This window comes from Lepidochelys kempii, chromosome 17 (genome assembly GCF_965140285.1).
Source record: "Lepidochelys kempii isolate rLepKem1 chromosome 17, rLepKem1.hap1, whole genome shotgun sequence".
NCBI classification, from domain to species: Eukaryota; Metazoa; Chordata; order Testudines; family Cheloniidae; genus Lepidochelys; species Lepidochelys kempii.
The window spans coordinates 723,612-744,609 of NC_136396.1; the positions used below are offsets into that span (position 1 = coordinate 723,612).

The 20,998-nt window shown below is 44.8% G+C and overlaps 1 protein-coding gene across 2 annotated transcripts in view; it reads right to left on the reverse strand.

The window, feature by feature from the left end:
* Positions 1-5,276: 5,276 nt before the first annotated feature.
* RTN4RL1 (reticulon 4 receptor like 1) overlaps positions 5,277-20,998 on the reverse strand; it is a 67,028-nt gene continuing 51,306 nt past the window's right edge. For both annotated transcript variants that reach the window (XM_073316115.1, XM_073316114.1), the window contains one exon: positions 5,277-8,304. In XM_073316115.1, coding sequence (XP_073172216.1) covers positions 6,941-8,304 — 1,364 coding nt within the window. In that variant the 3' untranslated portion in view covers positions 5,277-6,940. The remainder of the gene's footprint in view (positions 8,305-20,998) is intronic.

The window sequence follows — 20,998 nt, forward strand, 5'->3', positions numbered from 1 at the left end:
ATCATTTACATTGGCAGTGGTGTTGGGGAGGGATACTGCTTCATTATGGTTAATTGCCATTTCATAGTTGTTAACTAGCAACAATTTGCTCAGCTCAGTACAAGACAAATGTAGAGAGACAGTTCCTGTGTCAAGGATCTTACAGTCTAGCGGGAGTCTACTTAGTTTACGATCCAGACTGAGGGCCAAACCCCAAAGTGCTTACTCAGTTTTCATTTAAGCAAAACTCTCGCTGACCTCAGGGAGAGGTTTACCTTTAGAATCTGTGTGTGCGGTTTTGTTACTCTAAATAATATGCATGACAACCTAAAGCCTCCTGTTTTGAGTTCATACTTTATCTGGAAACACATACAATTCAGGATTTGTGAAAATTACTGCAGGACTTAGGTAGAACATTTTCTGAGTCAGGGAGGATATCAGACTAAAATAAACAAATTGGGTGAAGAAATGGGGGGGAAAAAATGGAGGTTCTGAGTAATTCTAGCAAGTCCTTTAAAAAGCTGTGTGTGGTGAACAATGCACATGTTACCCTGCAGTTGTCAATAGCACAAGGGCTCTGTGGGAGTGAGGAGCAATGTAAGTTGTTCACGATTCTCAAAGCATTAAGGTCACTAGAGCACCTGTTTGTTGTTGACTGTAATTCAGGTTAGGCCCCATCTCTCTTTGGTATAGCTGTATTGTTTTGTTTCCTCTACACATGGCCCAGAAAAAGCTAGACAGGAATGTTACTGTACAATCCCCTTTATCCCGCTGATTTTTCAGAAGACAGATTTCTAGCAAAGCTGGAATTAGTCCTGTTAATGTTTTGCAACAGAAGTAAAAAATACTGGTGAGTTGCAGTAAGAGCAAGTGGGCCATGTGCTAATCAGGGGGGGTTAAAATGGGATTCGTTTGGCAGAGAGAGTGTAATCAGAGCTACGATGCCGCAGTTGTGTTCTGCCATGTGTTATTTAAACAATAATTTGGTAGTAAATATAAGTTATAAACTATATATTAACCTGCAAAGGAAGGGGATTGGGAGATTTGTACAAAAATTTAGAAGCAAGTTAAAAGGGCAATTAGAGGAGCAGAAAGAGATCAAGCAGTGAATTGGAGAGGATATTTTCACGCATAGTCAAAGCTTCAGGAGATATATTCAGAGCAGACAGAAGATAAAAAAGAAAATTGGTCCATTACAAAATGATAGCAGAGAATTGGTGACATGGGAGAAGGTAATGGCTGATTCATTTAACAGTTATTTTGATTCTGTTTTTACAGAAGAGGAAGGGGAGCTGACTGAGACAGATCAAATTTCTTGATAAGGTAGGGGAAGAGCTCGAGAATGTAGAGCAATATGCAAATTGTTATGGAATGATTGGACACATTCAAAATCTCAGCCACACTCAGGAAAATTTTTAGTAAAAATAGATTTTATTTAGTGACTCCAAAGTGTAATGAGTGTGGTGCATCTTAGTCCAGTTCCCAGTATCCAGGAATTTACATTACAAAGAATGCAGCTTCAGTGGGGACTAACTGGCCCCCTTTTGCAGTCTGGGTAAGAGGCCAGGGATGGAATCGGCCTCAGAGACTGATGGTCCTTTGCCCTTAGGGGTGGTCTCTCCAGGATGGGGAAAGGCTGAACACATTGGTGTGCGGGAGCCTAGACCTGCTGTTGCTCATGCTGTACCTGCTGTGTGGGTAAAGAGATGGTGGTGTTCTCCATGACTGTCAATATGACACCTTCATGAGAACTAAATTCACGTACAATATGGGCTTTCATCAGAACCCCATGAAAGACTCCTGAGTTGTCTCCACTCCTTTTCGTGTTGTTACTAATCGCCCAGATATTTTTGGATGGCAGAAGCTACCTTCTGTTTAACCTGTCCATTTTCTAATCAATATCTTCATAACCTGGTGTGTATGATATCCAAATTCATCAACATGGAAGCAATTGTGATGCCATACCTAGGATTATGGTGTCACTGAATAATCTGAGCTGGAGAAGGAGGCTGAGAGAAGTGGAAAAATTCTACCAACATACAAAATCATGGGGAGTTAGTAAACTAATAGAAAAAAGGAAATGTTCTTGGTAGTGCAGTGGAAAATGTAATATTTGGAAACATTCCCATGGTATGGCTGAGGTTCTCTAAGCCAGTGTCAGAAAGCACACCACAGATCCAGAGAGGTTAGGAACGACTGAACTCTGACAGCATACAGTTTCTTGTGTTGGCTTAAGTGAGACTTAAGTGGTGCATAAGTCTTGAGTTGGCCCTCTTCAGGGAGTGGACACCCCTGTCAGAACAGGTCTAATTCTTCAGGACCAGAAAGTTGGACACTACAATTTTCATCTTAAACAAGGGGCCACAAAGTGCATGAAGCAGTTATTGGCCCAGAAGCCCTATATAAGTCATGAGGGGAAAACTAGAAACTGTTTAATTTCATGTTAGCTTGGGGATGATGAGGAGAACGGTTTCTTTTGACTAACTTCCTTGAATACTTTGAATTCCTGCCTGGGAAGATGAGAGAAAGAGAGGGTGTCATATGTTGTGTTTTCAAAGCGCATATGATTTCCCATGCTAATGATTATGACTAAAAGGTGGAATCATGGGAAGGAAGTAAAATTACTAGAAAATTGGCTCAAACTCAGAAAAGAGCATGTGACTGGAAATGGGACTCTGTAGTTGTAAATGAATTTCCAGAAGCATAATCTAGGATCTGTTTGGGGTTCCCTTGTTTATGTACTCTGTGCAAAGGTTTTGGATGAAAAAATCAAAGCTCAGATATTAAAGTTTGCTGAAGCAACCAAATGATGAGGAGCAAGGGAACCAGACTGGGAAGGATTTGGATCTTGCATGTGAGTAACACAGTGAATAGAAAGCGCAGCTTAATATAGAAAACTATGAAGATGGTAAACCAAACTGGAGAAGGAATACATATTAAATGTTGCCCAAGGAAGGGATTTAGAGGTTGCAGTCCCACTGCTCAAAACTATTAGCATAGTGTCTGGCCGCGGTCAGAGTAGGCAAACTGCCTTCTGAGATCTAGCACCAAGAGGACTGAATGCCAATCCAGAAGTGAGCTTGCTATTGTACCCTGTGTGGACTGGTGCTCAGTTCTACTCATCGTTGCAGTGGTGCAATATTCTTGACCTGTTGAGGGGTAGCGGCAGGGAGCAAGGTTATCTATTATGAGGAAAGCTGGGGCTGTCCTAAGCCTGAGCAGCACAATCAACTGCTTGGAGCCCTCCTGAGAAGACACTTATCTCAAGGACTGACCCGCTCCTCTCCCTCTCAACCACTGGGACCAAAAGGGTAGGAGACTTGAGCTATTCCCCATCCCCCCCCGCATTCTTAGATGGGGCCTGGTTGAATGAGTGAAGAGACTAATAGAGGGAACATTACAATCATCTAGTCTGGCCTGTATAACACAGGTCATAACATTTCACCTAGTAAGTCTGTGTCAAGCCTGTGACTTCTGGTTGAGCCAAAGCAAACCTTTCAGAAAGGGACATCCCATCTTGATTTAAAGTCTCCGAGTAATGGAGAATTCACCATGTCTCTTGATAAATTGGTCCAATGTTTAATTACCTTCACTGTAAAAAAATGTGTGCCTTATTTCTAGCCTGAACTTGTCTGGCTTCAGCTTCCAGCTATTGGGTCTTGTTATGCCTTTGTCTGCTAGATTGAAGAGCCCTCTACTATGAGATGTAGTGGTGGTTCTTCAGGGGAAGAGATGGTGCTGAACTGGCACAGAAGTCTTCACAATGTATGAAGATGTTTGACAAGGTGGAGCCAGATACAAACTCTTAACATAGGCGAGGCGATGTAAATTGGGTGGGTGGAGAGCTGTCTCAAAAGAGCAAACAAGGGGCTGTGGCAGAACTGTTTCATTCAAAGAGCAGTGAATGTGGAATTGGGTATGGAGGGCAGACATCAAAGCAAGCAGAATAAATGAGTTTATGCTCAAGCAGATGTGGCCATAGAGAGAGAGTGGGTACAGAGCAGACAGTAATAAAGGGAGGGTGAGAGACTCCCACAGCCATAATGGACCAAGTGTTTTTTCCTGTCTAGTGACTTTTTTATGTCTTAGTTTTGTTTTTTGAACAGCATCCTTGATTGCCAGGAGTCAGAGCACTTGGTTGACAAAGGATGTAATACACAATGGAATTGCCTTCCAGAGGCCACATGTACATCTTAGAGGGAAAAGATACTAAAAATACAATTATGGTTTTGGACCAGGCATAGTCTGTTCTAATATAATTCATCACAGAATCCTTGATGCCTGCCGCACCCAAATCATTTACAAATCATTAGCATCTCTTATGCTGACATTTCTCTTCTATATTATAGGAGTTACATGGAGACTTAAAAAAAATTAATGAAGTGCTTCTCTTCTTCATTCTCCCACTGAGAGCTTTGATTTCCAGCATATGAAACAAAATAACCAACATAACATTCTGAGACTTCTACGGGACAGTGCTAGATGCATTCAGCTGCTATTGGTTATAGCGTGTAGGACGTGAGGGAGCTATTTCAGTTCACAGATTATTTGTTCTGGCTGCATTGGACGTCCCTTTAGTGGAGGTTTAGCGCTCTGTAGACAGAAAAGTTTGGATAGGTGCGGGAACAGAGAGGACTAGATGAGTAACCTATTTTTCCCTCTTCCTGGGACTGTTCCTGTCATTACCCAGGAACTTTGTTCTAAAAAATATATGCTCAGCCCCTCCCCCCCCCCCTCTTTGAAAGGCATCCCAGCTCCTGTGCCTCTTCGTGTGTGAGGAAAGCAGGAGACTCTGCACTTGTTTATTAAATCTCTAGATGCCTGACTTCAGGACTGAATGGTGAATCCTTGGAACTGCATAGACATTTTTTTCTCCCAGAACAATTTGATTCAGGGGTTTCTCTTTCCAGTTCCAGGGACTTCTATGAACATCTCTACCCAAAAGAGGCCTACTATATTTAATAGGAAGTTCTCACTACTGAAGTTTAAATAGCCGCCCCACGCACACTCGCACCAAACATCTCAGGTGGAGGGCAGGCTGATGATAACAGGGTACCCTGCAGTAAGATGCCCCCAGAAGGATAGATATGGAACATGAGTTATCCCTAGTAGGCTAACGATTTAGAGAACAGGAATTTTCCTGAGGTTTCAGTAGTCAGTGCATCCTTGCTCAACCAGTTGGTTACATGCTAGAAAATGAGCTGTTTCCTTAGCACTGTTGTCCGGCTCCAAACATCAGCTACAGGCCAGACATGTGTCACTGCAGCTGGAGTATTGTTAGGAAATGAAAAACAGGCTTTGCTTGTCCAAGATAATTTTATTTCCCTCTTTTCATTAACTTCAGTGTTTGTTTCTTCTCACATATCCACTCTGACAGGGAATTAATGTGTGCTGTTTGTGTTACATCTAGACATCATCTCTGGCCAATAACACTGCCATCTCCACCATATACCAGCCTGAACCAGACCAGAACTCACGACCCCCTTCCCCGGCACTCCATCTTCAGGGTTACTGCCAGTGGGTCAGGACAGAGGTTCGATGGGCAGGCAGACCTGCTCTTTCTACCCCTCCCTTCCACGGCTCCCTTTGTATGGCTGCCTTATACATTTTTTTTCTATCATGGATGAAAGTCCTGGGCACTCTGTTCCTTACAGGTGCTTATCAGATTCCCAGTTAATTGTTTGCAGCCCCTTTCTGAGTCTCCCATGATATCTGTTCCTTTTTAAGGAGCACTTGAGTGAAAACCTTAGGCCAGCTATAAAGGTCCTCACATGGCTAACACTGTTGGGAACTGCTTCTCACTCATGCTAGAAACATCTGCTCTGGCCTCATGGTGCTTTCTAGGAGACAGAGCTCTATAGCTGAGTGTGTTTGGTCTGAATGTTTCTAATTAATCCCTTTCTTCCTGGCATGTGACAGGTTAGAAATTAGGTCATAAGAGTGAGTTTTGGCTCTTCAGATATGGACTTTGTTACATTGCATACAAAAAATCCCCCCAAATCTAGTGCTCTAAATTGCTAAGAACATTGGTCCACTGCGGTTCCCCCGACACACGCTGAGCCTGATGGATGGCTGCCCTGCATCTGTAGGCGCTGCTGCCAGTTGTTTTCTAGAGAAAATCCTATGTTGTTCTTCTGCTATAAATGCAACAATACAATCCTTAAATCTGAAGATATAGTTTCCATATAGTTTATAAACATAAGACATACATATGGATAATTGAGGGGAAGGGAACCTGTGCATTTGTTTATTTTATATGTGAACACAGTTACAAAAAACACACCTTCTGCAGGAATCTCATTTCGTTTAAGTTTTAATATCCACCTCTAATAAGTCTTTCCTTTGGTAGTTGGCTACTCCTAGCCTAGCAGGCAAGCCCTGTTCTGCTATGTGCCTGAGATATACAGGGTTTTGAGATTGTCTTCCAAGAGAATTCTGGCCAGCTTTGGCCTGTGGGTTTGGAGCCAAAAGGGCTAAAATGTGGGAGAACCAATGTCCTTATTATACATTTTATAAGTGTCTTTGCACACCGTTTCAGATAAATGGTGTAGGCTTGATTGGTGATCATTTTTACAGCAATTATGTTCCCTTCAGTAATCACAGGGTCTTTCAGAGCTCTCTCAAATTAACAGGATTTCACATAGAGCACAGCTACTGTCCGTGTTTGTCCAGTTGTTATTAATGAAGGCTTAGCTCCTTTTTTGTTATGTTGGCTTTTCTGTAGGTGCTCATTTGGGGCTGTTTGTGACAAGCATGTGATAATGCCTTTAATCCACTCCTGCTGTGCGCATTCTGTACAGTTCATGTTTATAATCCACTCATCCATGTATGGAGACCATTGAAAGCCTAAACAACATTCTTTCCTTCACAAGGCAAATCCTCCGTGTACGAAAAAAGAAGAAAAGAAACTCTGGTCCTTTGTAGATTGGTGGCAGTGCGGACACTATCAGTCACAGCCAGCTCAGCGTATTATGACCACTAACACCATTATAAAAACTAGACGAGAGGCCCTGATCACCGAGCTCCCAGCTGCCTGCTGTACTCCACTGGGGGGTCTGATGGGTGTCCGCCGGGTGCACTTACCCTTCCGCTTGGGTGGTGCTGTAGGCATCATGCCAAAGCTGAATTTGTGCTGGTAGTCAGGCACATAGTCCTGAGCTTCATGAATGCTTTTCCGTGGCCCCAGAGACACTGGCTTAGAGGTTCGGTTGCGGCTTTTGTGGCTGGTGCAGTTCTTGCTCGGCTTTCTGTAACCTGGATGTGAACCGGGAGGTGCTGCTGGTTGACTGCTGTGTAAACTGTGCTCAACCCCTCTCTCTTTATCCTTCTCCTTGGAGGAGTGGTGTGAGTGGTGGTCTTTGGAGGCTCCTCTGTCTGCTGTGGAGAAAGTGTGTGTTTTGATCTGATGGAGGGACTCAGACCCAGAACAGTTCCTGTAGTCCTCTGCTTTTAGCACCTTTAAGTCCTTGCCATGCATCTGCTCAGGAGACTCACAGATCACGCTGGAACTTGAACCTCTGAATCTGCGCAACCAATCCCAGAGTGACCTGGATTTGCAGTCACAGCTCCAAGGGTTGCCATTCAGCCTGAGAAACTCCAGGGCTCCCAGGTGGGCGAGGCATTCACCCTGGAGCTCAGAGAGGCTGTTATTGAACAGGAAAAGCGTGGTCAATCTTCGGAGATCATGAAAAGCACGTCTGTGGACCCACTGGAGTTGATTTTGGTGGATGAGTAACCTATCCAAGTTTATTAGTCCCCTAAATGTGTTCTGATGAAGGCTCCACAGCTTGTTTCCATGAAGAAAAAGATGGCTGAGGTTGACCAGGTCAACAAAAATATCATCCTGAAGGAACTCGATGTGGTTATCTTGTAGATAAAGATATTGTAGATTGTGGAGGCCACCAAATATCCCACTGGGTAAAGAGCTCAACCCACATTTGTACAGGTACAAGGCATGGAGCTTCACCAGCCCTTGGAAGGTCTCAGCTGCTAAAGCCCTTAAATAGCGATTATCCCCCAAATCCAGCTCTTCTAGATTAACAAACCCATCAAAGGTGTCTGGGTCTATGAAGGTGATGTTATTGGAATAGATCCACAAGGTGACCATGGATGGGCTAAAGTGACCTCGCAGAAGCAATGTGATCTGGTTGTTCTGGAGGAAAATCCTCTCGCTGTTTTCTGGTATCCCTTCTGGAATTGATACAAAGTTGTGGGCTTGGCAGCTGACAGTCATAGGTGATGGGTAACATACACAGTCAATGGGGCAGCATGCAGTGAAGTGAATCTCAAGCCCCAACAGCATCAGGAGCAGCTCCACATAACCCCCTGTTCAAAAAAGCAAGAGAACAAGGTCAGTTGAATTATGATGTCTCGTAAATCATTCAAAACCACCTGCCTAGTAATTATAGCTGTGAGGATTATTCCTAGTGAAAAACGTATCCAATTAACTCAACCACTTTTTCTGTCCATAAATTATCCACAAACAGATTGTGATGAGTAGGTTAGTTACTTGTAGTTGTCCAAACTTATTTCAGCCTATGGGGAGTTTGCCAACTGTTTGCTTTGATTATTCCCTAGTGGTTGTTTGTGGTGTGAGACTGGCCACCTTTATTACGTGGTGGTGTGGCTGCCCTCTGATTGGTCAACTAAAACTGTATAAATAGGGTAAACACTTGCAGTGCAAAGAGCGAGTTCCTTGCTTTGTGTCAAAACGCAGTATTCACCTGAAGCGCAATCATTCAAAATGTTCATTTGCTTAAAGCCCTCTTGTGTGGCAAAGCAAACAGAAAGGGTAGCAAGTGTGACAAAAGTGCTCACGAATAACTCTTCGCACTGTTCATCCAGCTCTTCTAGTCCTAATGAGAGACAGTGTCCGAGCTCCCTTCAGTTATACCAAAAGGAATGAGGGATTTCCCCAACTCAGGCTGCTTTGTACACACGAGGCATCTGATTTACAGAAGCACTGAGTGTTTGTATTCCCACTGATTCAGCTGGAATTTGGGTGCTCAGCACCTTTAGAAACCAGGCCTTAAATCTCTTGAAAGGAAAGGACACTCTAATTAGAATAGTCCTTTTTTTACTGAGTTGTAACATTCGAGGTCTTTTAAACAGCAACATACATATTTAAAGAACAAGAGACTCTCAGGAAATATGATTTTATCAGCAGTCAGTGGAGAAGGTGCTGAGTTGAAAACTAAATTTGGAAGTGGGTGCTCAAACATATTTAAATAGATCTCCTGTGGTGTAACATATTACAGCTTCTGATACCACACAAAGTACTTCTGATCAGGGCTTTATTACAGCAGAGAATAAAGGTGGGTTTTTTTGTTGGTTTTTTTTGTCTTTTTTTTTTTTTTTTTTTTTAAAGAGCAGTAACTATCATTCCCTGTGGTCAGCCTTTGTATTGCTAGCCTCACCATCTTGTGCATTTCCTTCTCACACTCCTATCTTCCTGCTTTCTTTCAGGTCATCCCCTCTCAAACTCACTGCACCAGGCTCTCATTTCTCATTCAGATTCCACTTCTTCTGTTGCATCCACACTCACCCATGTCTAATACATTCTGCGTTGGACGTAGCAGGAAACGGGCGTCAGATCAGAGTAGCATACAGCTGCACGTGCCACCTGTCAATTAAACCCTAGCATGCCAAATGGATTATAATATTCCTAAACAGCCTGGAAAGAGAAGTTCACCAGTGTCTGTGCCAGGCTACCACAAGACATCCTGTGTCATTCTGGGCCATCTGGGCTTTTATGAGCCCCTTTTCCAGCACTCAGAAATGAATCTAGGGTTCAGTATTTAGACCACATGTTGGGAAGAAAGTAGAAACTTCCCTGTTTTTGATTCTGTTCCTTTAAAAGTGTAATTCTTCAGTTGGCTTCTCGTGTAGTGTGAGATATCACTACGTAGCTAATTGTGAGTGACCTGTCCATCTGGTTCCATTCTTTGAATGCAAAGTTATATTTTTAGAATGATTGCACCACAAAGACTGTCAATAAATCACCAGCAAAGGACACGTATATTTGAAAGCGCTGTTAATAAAAATTACTATGCCTTAAAGTAGTTTGGCCACACAGTCAGATTCCTGTATAATGAGGGTAGCAGAACTTCTGTTGAGTCATGCCCTTCAAAAGTTTCAGGTTTGCATTTGCAGATGTGGGTGGTTTCCCATTTTTGCACCACTGCCAGAGAAGGGCCTTGTGTCAGGAATACCTAATACATAAAAAATGTATGATTATTGATGTTTGTTATTAGAAGCATTTTTGAAGTCACTAACATGACATCTGGCTTTGCTGTTGTGTGTTTGATTTCAAGAGGGAGAGGATTCTGGCCCCTTTAGACCTACTCATTGTAAGTCTCCTCACACTGACTTTGACCTCTTAGTGGTCCTTGCCCATCAAGGAACCATCTCCACAATCAGCAGTGGCAGCTGTGGTCTCAAAAACGCTGATACCCAAAAGTGCCAGTCACTAAGTCCTTCCCATTCCCAACTGTGAACATGTAAGAAAAACAACACTTTGCACGTGGTTATAAAAATAGGGTTGAGCACTTTTCATCCATGGATCAAAAAGCACTTTACATGGGTGTATCAGTATCATTAATCCCATTTTACAGATAGGGAAGCTAAAGTACAGAGATTGATACTTGTTAGCAAAATCTCCCCAGGCACAGATCACTGGGATGTTGTCTCTTTACATGAAGCCAGTTATCACAAATGTCTAAACAGAAGGGCCTGAATCAATAAACCATCTCCCACGTCTGAGCAACATAGAGGAAGTGTGCGCAGTGCCCACAACCAACAGTTCAACATACTGTTCCATGACCCCTTCGTCACCATGATAACAGGATAGCTGATGAGAATGTGTAGGCTGGTAGAGGTCTTATGATTTGGGTGATTTACATGTACATGGTGATAATGACACAGGCGACGGTTATCAACACACAGTGACGATTGACACGTTGGGTCTGCTTCTTCCCTGCTCTGCACAGAGTGGGTGTGAAACCCCACTAATGCCGAATGGCAGTGTTTCACACTCACTCTGCACAGGGTGAATGACTGCACAAACTGCAGGGCATGGGAGAATCAGGCTCCTGCTTGTAATTAACAAATGTGTGAGTTAATGTTGTCTGACATTACTATCTGAAGGTGAAATTTGTGTCTCAGGCTAAAATGGAAGGTGGTTATGCTATGGATTCCCAGGAGTACAATGGTGAAATTGCCACAGCGAGGAGTTTCTGTCTTTGTTCTGATATCCAGGCATGAAGGGAATTGTGTGGGGTTGGCAATGGACACAGTATAAATACCAACCTAAATGGATATTTTGGGTGAGGGGATTGGTAAAGCAGAAGAAAGAAGGCAACTCTCTAGTGACACCACACAATACTCTAGCCAAGGATGTGAGTAACTTCCGCCCATAAAATTTGCTGATTATCTACCTCTTTGAGGTGTTATGTTGAGGGATCGTCTCAGGTTTGGTCAGTGTGCGGGTTCTCTCTCATATAGGATGGCCCAATACCACTGGAGCTGAAATTTAGAACAAAAGCCCCGGTTCGCCCCGTAGTCTTCTCAATGCTGCCAGACTGGGGTGACGGGCAGTATGACTCTATTTGTATCATGTAGTCCTGAGCGTTTTAGTCCTCCTTGAGTTGGAAGGGGCATAGCTCAGCAAAACTGAGCCCCCCAGCCTTCCAAGAGCTTCTGTTTGGAAACCAGGGATCCCCACTGGGGAACTGTGGGCCCAGCCTGCTGTCCTCATTAGAGAGGCAGAAATTGATGAATGTGCTGAAAAATCTTCTATTATCTCCAGCACAAAGCTTTCAGTTTCATCCAGCCAAGGCTGGAGGCAGATGGAGTGTCATTGGTACATGCGTCAGAACTGACCAGGGAGGGAGAGTTTCAAAAGCTGAACAGAAAAATGCTGGTGAGAGCCTTTTAATTAATTGCGTTAAGAAGATACAGCACTGTTGACATTGGTAAAGATGCCAAGGATCCTGTTAGCACTTCACACTCCTGTTATTACACATGGGTAAGGCATTGTTTCCTTCCCACTCTCCCTTCATGGGGTCATTCTGCATTCATTTGGTTTTCACTGTGTTCTTACTGAGTGGAGTGAATTCACTGGGCTGTCCGAATTATTTCCCATGTAGCATCTTTCTAATGGGGCATTAATTAGGCATTAGTTAATGCCTGCTTGAAATTCTTTATCTTTGGACGTGTCCAGCTTGCAGTGTTACTTAGATCAGCCTTATACTCATTATTAGACTAACATCATTATAAATGTTCTTCGTTACCTGCTAGTTTCCAACATATCAGCCGTGTTATTGGCAGTGAAAATCACTCCTCCTGAATGCACTATTAACGAATGCGGAAGGTCTTTACGCAGCACTGGATTACTGTTATACACTCTTACAGTGTTAGGGTTAAGCCTGAACTAGTGCTGGAGCTGAAGTGCTCAGAGGGATTTGGGTCCCAGGGGACAGAGTCTGTGCACTTATCCAGACAAAATGGATGTTTTTCTTCCTGCCCATTTTAGAACAGATTATCCCTGTGGTGGCACCAGCACAGGGATAGAGGGGAGGCTGCACAGGGAAAAGGGAAAATCCCCCACCTTGACCCTCCCCCCAAGGCCACCCCCATCTTTGCTATAGGTTCTCATCTGGGCTGAACATCCAGAATCTGGATTTGGGACTGGTGAATCTAGGTGTACATCTTTCGGCGGCAGCAGGGCAAATGCTTAGGGCTCAAATGGGCAGAAGAATGCTAATATGGATCAACAGCCATCAAGTGCCTGGCAGAGGACCCTTCTTGGACAACAGCAGGAGCCACATTGCCAAGTTAGCAGGTGCTGCAGGGCAGCTGCAGCACCCTTCAACCATTGAGCCTCGGCTCTCCATTGGGTAAAGACTGCGGCATCCTAGAGCATGCATCCTTCTACTACACACCGCAGGTTACACGTCAAACTATTCTGCATGGACAATCTAGGGCTGCAGGGGTCAGTGTGTCCCCCTGCGTTAGGGGGCTTTGTAGGGATCAGGTCCGCCTGCAGCATGCCCTGGATGCCCTTCGTGCTTGGGGTTACTGTAGAAGGTAGGGGAAGAGCAGGGGGAGCCAGTGCTGCACCAGGGCTGTGGGGGCTCCTGTGCCAGGATTTCCTTGCACATAAAGTAGGATATTTTAACTCTATTTCAGGAGATGGGCAGCAATATGTTGATTTGGGAATGTGAATTACTATTGTTAGTTATATTCATGAGACAGGCCAAGTCCTGAAATTGAGTTTAGGGAAAAAGTTGTTTATGCAAGAAGAAAGATCTCAGTTGATCTGCAGTGTAGTTGTAGCTGTGTCGGTCCCAGGCTATCCAAGGGACAAGGTGAGGTAATATCTTCTGTTAGCCCAGCTTCTGCTGGTGAGAGACCAGCTTTCGAGCCCCACAGAGCTCTTCTTCAGCTCTGTGCAAACACAAAAGCTGGTCTCTCGCCAATAGAAGTTGGTCCACTAGAAGATAGCTCCAACTGAGAGAGGCTGTTCTGCTTGACTCCCATGTTGATCTGTACTGCTGTAAAACCCCCTGTATGGCTACCACATAATATAAATAATATTTAATCAGAGCAGGATACAACTGGGGCCAAAGCCCCTGGCCCCTGTTTGCCATCAGCATTATCAAGCAGGTAGAAGCTTGGTCATCACTCACTCCTGAGGCCAAATTCACACCTGGTGCAACTCCGCAGACTGACTGTAATGGAGCTGCCCCAATAACACCCTGTTTCTATCAACCTAAGCTTCCTGCATCAAGCCCATGTGAGACAGAGGCACAAAGACGAGGCTAAAAACCCAGAGGGCATTTACTTTGAACCTTGGAAACTAACTCAGAATGTCACATTTGCACACTGGTAGATGGAAGTGTTTTTTCCTGCTAAAAAGCAAATCTGTTACAGAACGTTACAATTCCACGTGCTCTGCGAGAGGCCGCAAAGGGCAGACTGAGCAGCGGTGGCACCTTGGCCTGGGAAACAAGGAGTTACATTTCAGATCAGAGGTAGGATGTTTCAGCAAGTCAGTATCTCAGGTCACTAACCCCAGTCTATCTATGCTGTGTAGAGGAGAAAGCAAACAAACCTCTGCTAGATCAGCACACAGACTACATTTCCCAGCAACCACGGCTTTGTGTTTGGTCTCCACAGAGCAGCAACAGATGCCTCTTTGGGATGAGGGCAAAGGAACAGCCTTGCACCACACAACCCCCATTTCTCAAGGGGTGCGAGGCCTGCAGCTGCTGCTGGAAGGCCAGCAGCCTCCGCTCATTCACTCCCTGCAGCCATCTGTTTTCAGTGCCTGGATGCCAGCGCCAATTCTGGGAACGTGTGCTCTCTGTGTGGTGAGCCTGCTGCCGCTGCGATTCAGCCAGGGAGTGCCAGCCACCCATCCACCTTCATCATTTCCTGCAAACTGTGTCATAAATAACTGACAGATCCCAGCTGTTTAGAATTATGGTTTCTGATAGAGTGACAGCTGCTTCCAATCCCCTAGTAATCACTCCAGCAGTTCTGGAACATTTCAGGAACATAAAAATCATTGGAGATAATTTTGTTTTTGCCTAATTTGGTGAGGCAAGCTGTGATTTAATAGCTATTATGACCTCGAAGGCAGATGATGACCTGGAAGGCCACTGTCTCCACACAGCTTTGGGGGTAGGGTGCTAAGGGGGACCGTCAAAGTTATTCTGGGGGAAGGAGGGACAATAGGAAACCCCTTTTACCAACTGCTCAAAACTGTGCATTTTAGCACTGTTCTAACTTAGGTCCTTGTCCATTTACAAGTGAGAATTCTCTTCCCAGAGGCAGTAGCCCACAAGGGGATGCCGAAGGAACGTTGCTGTGGAAAACATTGGGAAGAAATGGTATAAAACAATGCATGTGGTGGAAATACCTTCTACAGAAGTCAGGAGAAGAACTGGGGTCATGACAACAGTTGTAGCCTAGTAACCTCCAGGATCCCTCAGCAACACCCCTATTCCATTCTGGTAACACCTGTGAGTCTCCCTTCAGTGAGCTCTGATGCTGCTTCAGTAACACAATTAAATATATGTGAATACAAAATAAACCTCCCCAGATGTAACAAGCACAAGAGTGAATTGGTGCATGGGATCATTATCGCCTCTCTGCACACATACATGCTTCCTCCTTCTTTAGTGTTGTTGGCTTGTGCCCTCCCATCACACTGAGTTCCCCTGGCTCTAAAGTGAAATGCCTCCCATCCTGTGTTCCTGCAGCAGTCTCCTGTGCACCCAGAGTTCCTGAGTCTGTTTATTTGCTTGCTTGCTTGCACCAGTGCCATGAATGCTTTTCCCTGCTGTAAGTGACAACAGCTAAGCCTTCTGGGGTGCATTACTGTTAGTCCAGTAAATGAAAAAGAAGCAGATTCAAGAGCTCTGAGGACATTAGTGGTGGTTCTGGCAGGAGGCACCAACAGGAAAGAAATTCTATTGAACAGCAGGAGAGAGACTGACTTTGCTTGTGGGTATGGGGTAGCTCAAGCTGCATTGGGCACATACCCCCACCGCCTGTGCGTTACCTTTGGGAATAGCCTGCTTGGAGTTTGCCTGAAGGTAAAACCATTTCCTCTGCAAATCTTAATGTGGACAGACTCCTGTGGTCAACAGTATGCCTGGGACATGTAATCTAGGCACAAGTTCCAGGGTCCCCCTGCAGATGGGGTGGAGGAGGCATTTACCCTCCTCTCCCCTTCTCAGGGTCAAACCCAAGGTCTTTGGGAAGTTTTTGGAACTTGCACATTTCCTCTTATTGCCATTTTAAACTAGAGGCCTATAAATTTCTTAGTGTAATAATGCAAAAATCAATAGCTCTCTTTGGAACAATAGTTTTATCTTTCATTTCAGCAGGGCCCAATGCCTCCCCACAGACTCCATCCCTCTGAATCAGACACATTACTAACATGGGAGAGTGTGTGGGCTGCTGCCCCTCACCACATATGGGGGCTTCTCAGTGATGTGGGACTTATTTATTTATTCCCAGTGCTGTAAAATTCTAGGACAATATAGGACAGGTTCTTCTGAAGGGAGCGGTCTTATGCTCAGTCTCTTCTCTGACATTCAGCCCAAACATGAATGCTTCAGGCTTTCTGTGCCAGCCCAGGGGCTCCTAATAGCTCAGGGATCCCAGAGTCTCCACTCTGAACTCCCTGCCTTTGAAAAAAGCACAGGTTGCATGTTACCGTGCCCCTCCAAGTGGCTTAGAGAAGTCAAGGAGAGGCGAGGCTGCCCATCTCATGTCCATGAAAATGCCTTTTTGCTCTCCCGGTTCAAACACCCTGACCAGCAGTCTAACCATGAAACAGAAGTTATATATTTGTACTGCAGGAACAGCTAGAGACCAGAGCTCCACTGTGCAGGATGCAATACAAACAAATAACAAGGAGGTGGTCCCTGCCCCAATATTGCTTACAGTCTCAGTTTAAGATTAGAGACAGCAGCTGGATATGACAAACAGTGGCACAAGTTATCAGTGAGGCAATTTCAGTCAATGTGATAAGCAGCAGGCACAGCACAAGTGTAGCTGAAGCTTTTTCCTGCAAGATTTCAGTGCCACTGTACTCTGAATCCAGCTGAAATAAAATACAGCACCCTCAGCATACATTGCTAACACACTTTGAGCACAGAAATGCTAGTGGGAGAGAGCTCGTACGCTTGAGCCCTTCTGGGCACAACAAGGCCACTGCTGGGAGAAGGCTCACAGCTGTAATTCTCCTGGACATTGTCAAGGTGCTAACATAAAGAGCCTGCTGCCTCTAGACACATAGACAAAAAGAACAAAACATGCATTTCTGGAGGTGGGTGGCATAAATGTATCTGGTATATAAATGGAAGTCCAGTGTGCCTGGCACTGATTTTTTACATCTGGCATACTGGACAGGAACGTCTGGTCTCACTCACTTGTTTATTTTCCACTGTTTGCCATCACACTGGCTTGAAATATGCATTGAAAGGCAGGATTGTCTTTCACATATTCCTGGATGTGTGATCCTCAGAAACAAATTAGCACCGATTCACTTCTATATAGAGTGCAGCCATCAGGGAATCACTCCCAAATTCACAGTGAAAGAAAGCCATAATGCTTCCAGCACACTAATCCACTTGAAGAGCAGCTCCTGACCCCTCGCCTCATGCTGGGGGCTCCATTAGGAATGACAAACTGCATTGAAAAATAATAAATAACTACAGAAATTGACAAGGTGGCTGGAGGTCCAAAGGATTTGTACCCACATGTGGAACTCCCTGTTTAACTAGCACTCCTCTCTGTCCATGTGGCTCTGGCTCTCTCTCTCTCACTCTCTGTTCAAGCTAAAGTAAATAGAAAAAATAAACCCAGTGGCAGCAGTGGCTGTGGGATTGGAAACTCAGATACGGAAACTTGTTTAATTTAAATACGTGTATCAGTACTAATGTAAGCAGAGAATGGAGGGAATGCAAACGGTTTTTTCTTCATCTAGTCTGCTCTCTTCATTTAACCCCATTTTGGAATACACCTTCTGCTACAAGGGTGCACTTGTGAGAACAGAGAGACGACTTCAGTCAATGCAGCGTACAGATAGTGCTTACTCCGCCCCTGGCTTCAACAGCAGCCCTGACGGCCTTACAGGCTAAAGGTTGGTGCTGAGCAATCAGACTCCATCCGTATGAGAAGCTGGCCAGCTGGTTGGGGGCAGAATGGGACTGGGAGGCACATCTCCACCTGTGCTCACTCCAGTGAACGCCTTCCCCTGGAAAAGCTGCGGTGGAGCCCACTGCAGCTCTCAGACTCATCCCGTCATGAGTGTAGGCAGTTGAAAACCCAATGCTGTTTGGACTGTCTTGGAACAAAAGCACAGTGGAGGGATATGCAGGGTGTTTGAGGTTAGGGACAGGCAGATCATTCCATCCTGCCCTGACTGCGGTCCTGTGTGCTTAGGAGGACAAAGCTGCTTCCCCATCACTTGCCCCACTGTCTCTGGTGAGGATGGCATTGCCAAGAGAATGCCCTGGGTCCTTCCCGCACTCTGCCCTTGCCTCTGTCTCCCTTTCCTGCAGGGTTAGGATTCCACATGAGAGCCGAGAGGTAGTTAGAAGGCAGGCGGTGAGCAGTGCAGGGATCTGTGAGACTCAGAATGGGCTTGGTGACACTAGTGTGAATTGCAACCTGCTTTCAACCAGTTAAAGTAAAGCTCTTGATTCTTAGTGACTGGAGAGTCAAAGCAGAAGCCAATCCACAGCTGGGACAGCATCCAACTAGCAGATTGAACCGTAATTCAAATATGCTTCTCAACCTCCTAAATTAAGAAGCTTTGTAAAGTGCAGAGAGCAGCTAAGAAGGTTTTCCTTAATGACATGAGGAAGGGACACATCCAGAGATATGGTCAACAGGAGACAATCCCAGCTCCAGGGGAAAACAAACATTCTATATTAAGGTTTCAGAGTAGCAGCTGTGTTAGTCTGTATCCGCAAAAAGAAAAGGAGTACTAGTAAGATACTTCTGGGCTTTTGGCAGGTCTGAGTTAGTCTTTACCTGAGCACAACTCTGTAAGAAGACTTGACAACAAACATATTGTCTTTCTCCAGGTAGCACCTGCTGTGCAGAGCTGCCAAAATGCTGTGCAGACTCTAATGACACTTCACACACACACACCCCCCCGGGAGAGGGCAATTATAATCATCCCCATTTTACAGATGGAAGAAAGTGAGGCACAGCAGACATATGACTCACCTAAAGTCAAACAGTGAGTCTGTGGCAAAACCAGAAATAGAACCCAGGAGTCCAGATGCCCGGTGTACAGCTCTAAGCATGTGCATACAAACCAGTGTTTCAGACGGTGACCTCCAAGCAGCTGGTGTTTGGGAGTCCTGGGCCATCAGTGCTGGGAGGGCTGAGGTGGCCCAGTGTGTTCTGCCATAAAAGGAGGGAAAGTCCCGGTGTTTAGCAGCCCAACTCGCCAACTGAGGCCAGAACAGATGGGGCCCAGGAGGCCCCGTTTACAGCCCTCAGCAGAAGAAAGTTCATCGCAGTGCTAGGTTGAGAATGAAGTAAAGGGAAATGGCTGAGGATGGGGAGATCCTCAGGTCCTCAAGGGGAGGCTAGAAATTATGATCCCCCTGCATGGGAGAGAAATATAGTAAGAAGACAAGTGTAATTGATCATCTGGATCATCTGTCTGCCTCTTATGGTGAAATCATTAGATACTTTGATTCTCTTTTGTCCTGAGGTGACAAGTTCTTCCTGAGGTTTCAGAGTAACAGCCGTGTTAGTCTGTATCCGCAAAAAGAAAAGGAGTACTTGTGGCACCTTAGAGACTAACCAATTTATTTGTATGCATCCGATGAAGTGAGCTGTAGCTCACGAAGGCTCATGCTCAAATAAATGTGTTAGTCTCTAAGGTGCCACAAGTCCTCCTTTTCTTTTTGCAAGTTCTTCCTCGCTATTCACAGAAATGCAAAGAAGTTCGTTCATAATGGCAATAATGATTTTTTTCTTTATAAAACAACCATCCACCAAAGTCTCCAGGCACTTTGCAGTAAACAATCACATATGAAATGGCAAAAATCATCCAAGATTCGCACAAGTCCAATCAGTGTCAGGCACTGAATAAGCTAAGATGTGAAGAAAGCAGAGATTCACCAACTCATTTCTTGGACCAGACACTAGCTGGGGACTCCCAAATTTCTTCAGTTTGGTTAGAAACATTTTCAGAGTGGAGGAAAGCACAAAGTCTGAGAGCAAAGCTCCAGCCTCCTGTGTGCAAGAGTTGCATACACCGCTGTGCTCCTTGCACTATGAGCATAGGTCTTGCCATTGTAGCTCAGCCCAGCGGACCACTGATTCTGTTATTCCATCTCAAACTGGCAAATGCTTCAGAAAACTGAACGAGTGTGGAATAACCTACCGCCAAGTGAAGATTTTCCTAGTCCCATCTGTTAGTGAGTGACTTGTGCTCTGAAGCAGGAGTGTTTTAGTCCTTATACAAGGGTTTTTAGCCTATCTAATGTAATTAATAATGAGATCATTATCTCAATAAATGTCTGATCCTGCAAAGGTCCTGACCTCAACAGTGTATTATGTCAGGGAGTTCCACAGGCTAATTATATGCTGCATAAATATGTATTTGTTTTTTCTGCCTTTCAATTTTATTAAATATCCTTGTGTTAGTATGATGAGAAGGCAAATAGGACTGTACAGTCTACCTTCTCCACCATTCACCAGTGTCCAGCTCTGTCTACAATGGGGGTGAAGGAGAGTGGTGTGCTGGGCATCAAAGCATCAATCTTGGTTACATCTTCCTTCCTCAGAAAGAGCTTGTGTCATTTAGAGAGAATCTGTCAAGCTGGTAGCTCAGTCTGGAATTCCAAGTCTCTTTCTCATCCAGGCCCTGAATGGATGGCACATTCTTTCCCCCACTCCTTTGGTCCACTTTGAATGCTAGTGTATGATGCCATAACAGAGTGTGAAACATGAGTCCATCTGGTCAATGAGAAGGGGCCAGCCCAGCACTGTACGACAGTTAGTAAATCCCATGGCAGAGAAATGACAGTCTCAGACATCAGCAAAAGACCAGGTTGCAGCATAGGTATTTGTTCACTCAGATAATTTTGTGTTAGAACTGTGAATATAGGGGGTCACTCCTGATCCTGACACGAGCTTTGGAGAAGGCAACAGGGTGTCCATCTTCATTTATACAGCACTTATCACCACAGAATATAAGCACATGTATGAGGCCTCTGTTTGTATTGCACTCAACTTCAAAGCAAAAGGAAGTCTCAGAAAAGTGTTATGTTACAAAGCAAAGGGATACTAACAGCTGTCCCCTGTGCTCTTTCTGTGACCTACAGAATAGGGATAATACTCCTCAGCTCACAGGGCTGTTGTGAGGTTTAATTAACTAGTGCGAGCATGTAACGCGCTAGATGAGTGCTAAGCATCATTATGATTACTTGGTGCTGTGGGAAGTGGGCATGAGGAGACATGAAGCCCTGTAGAT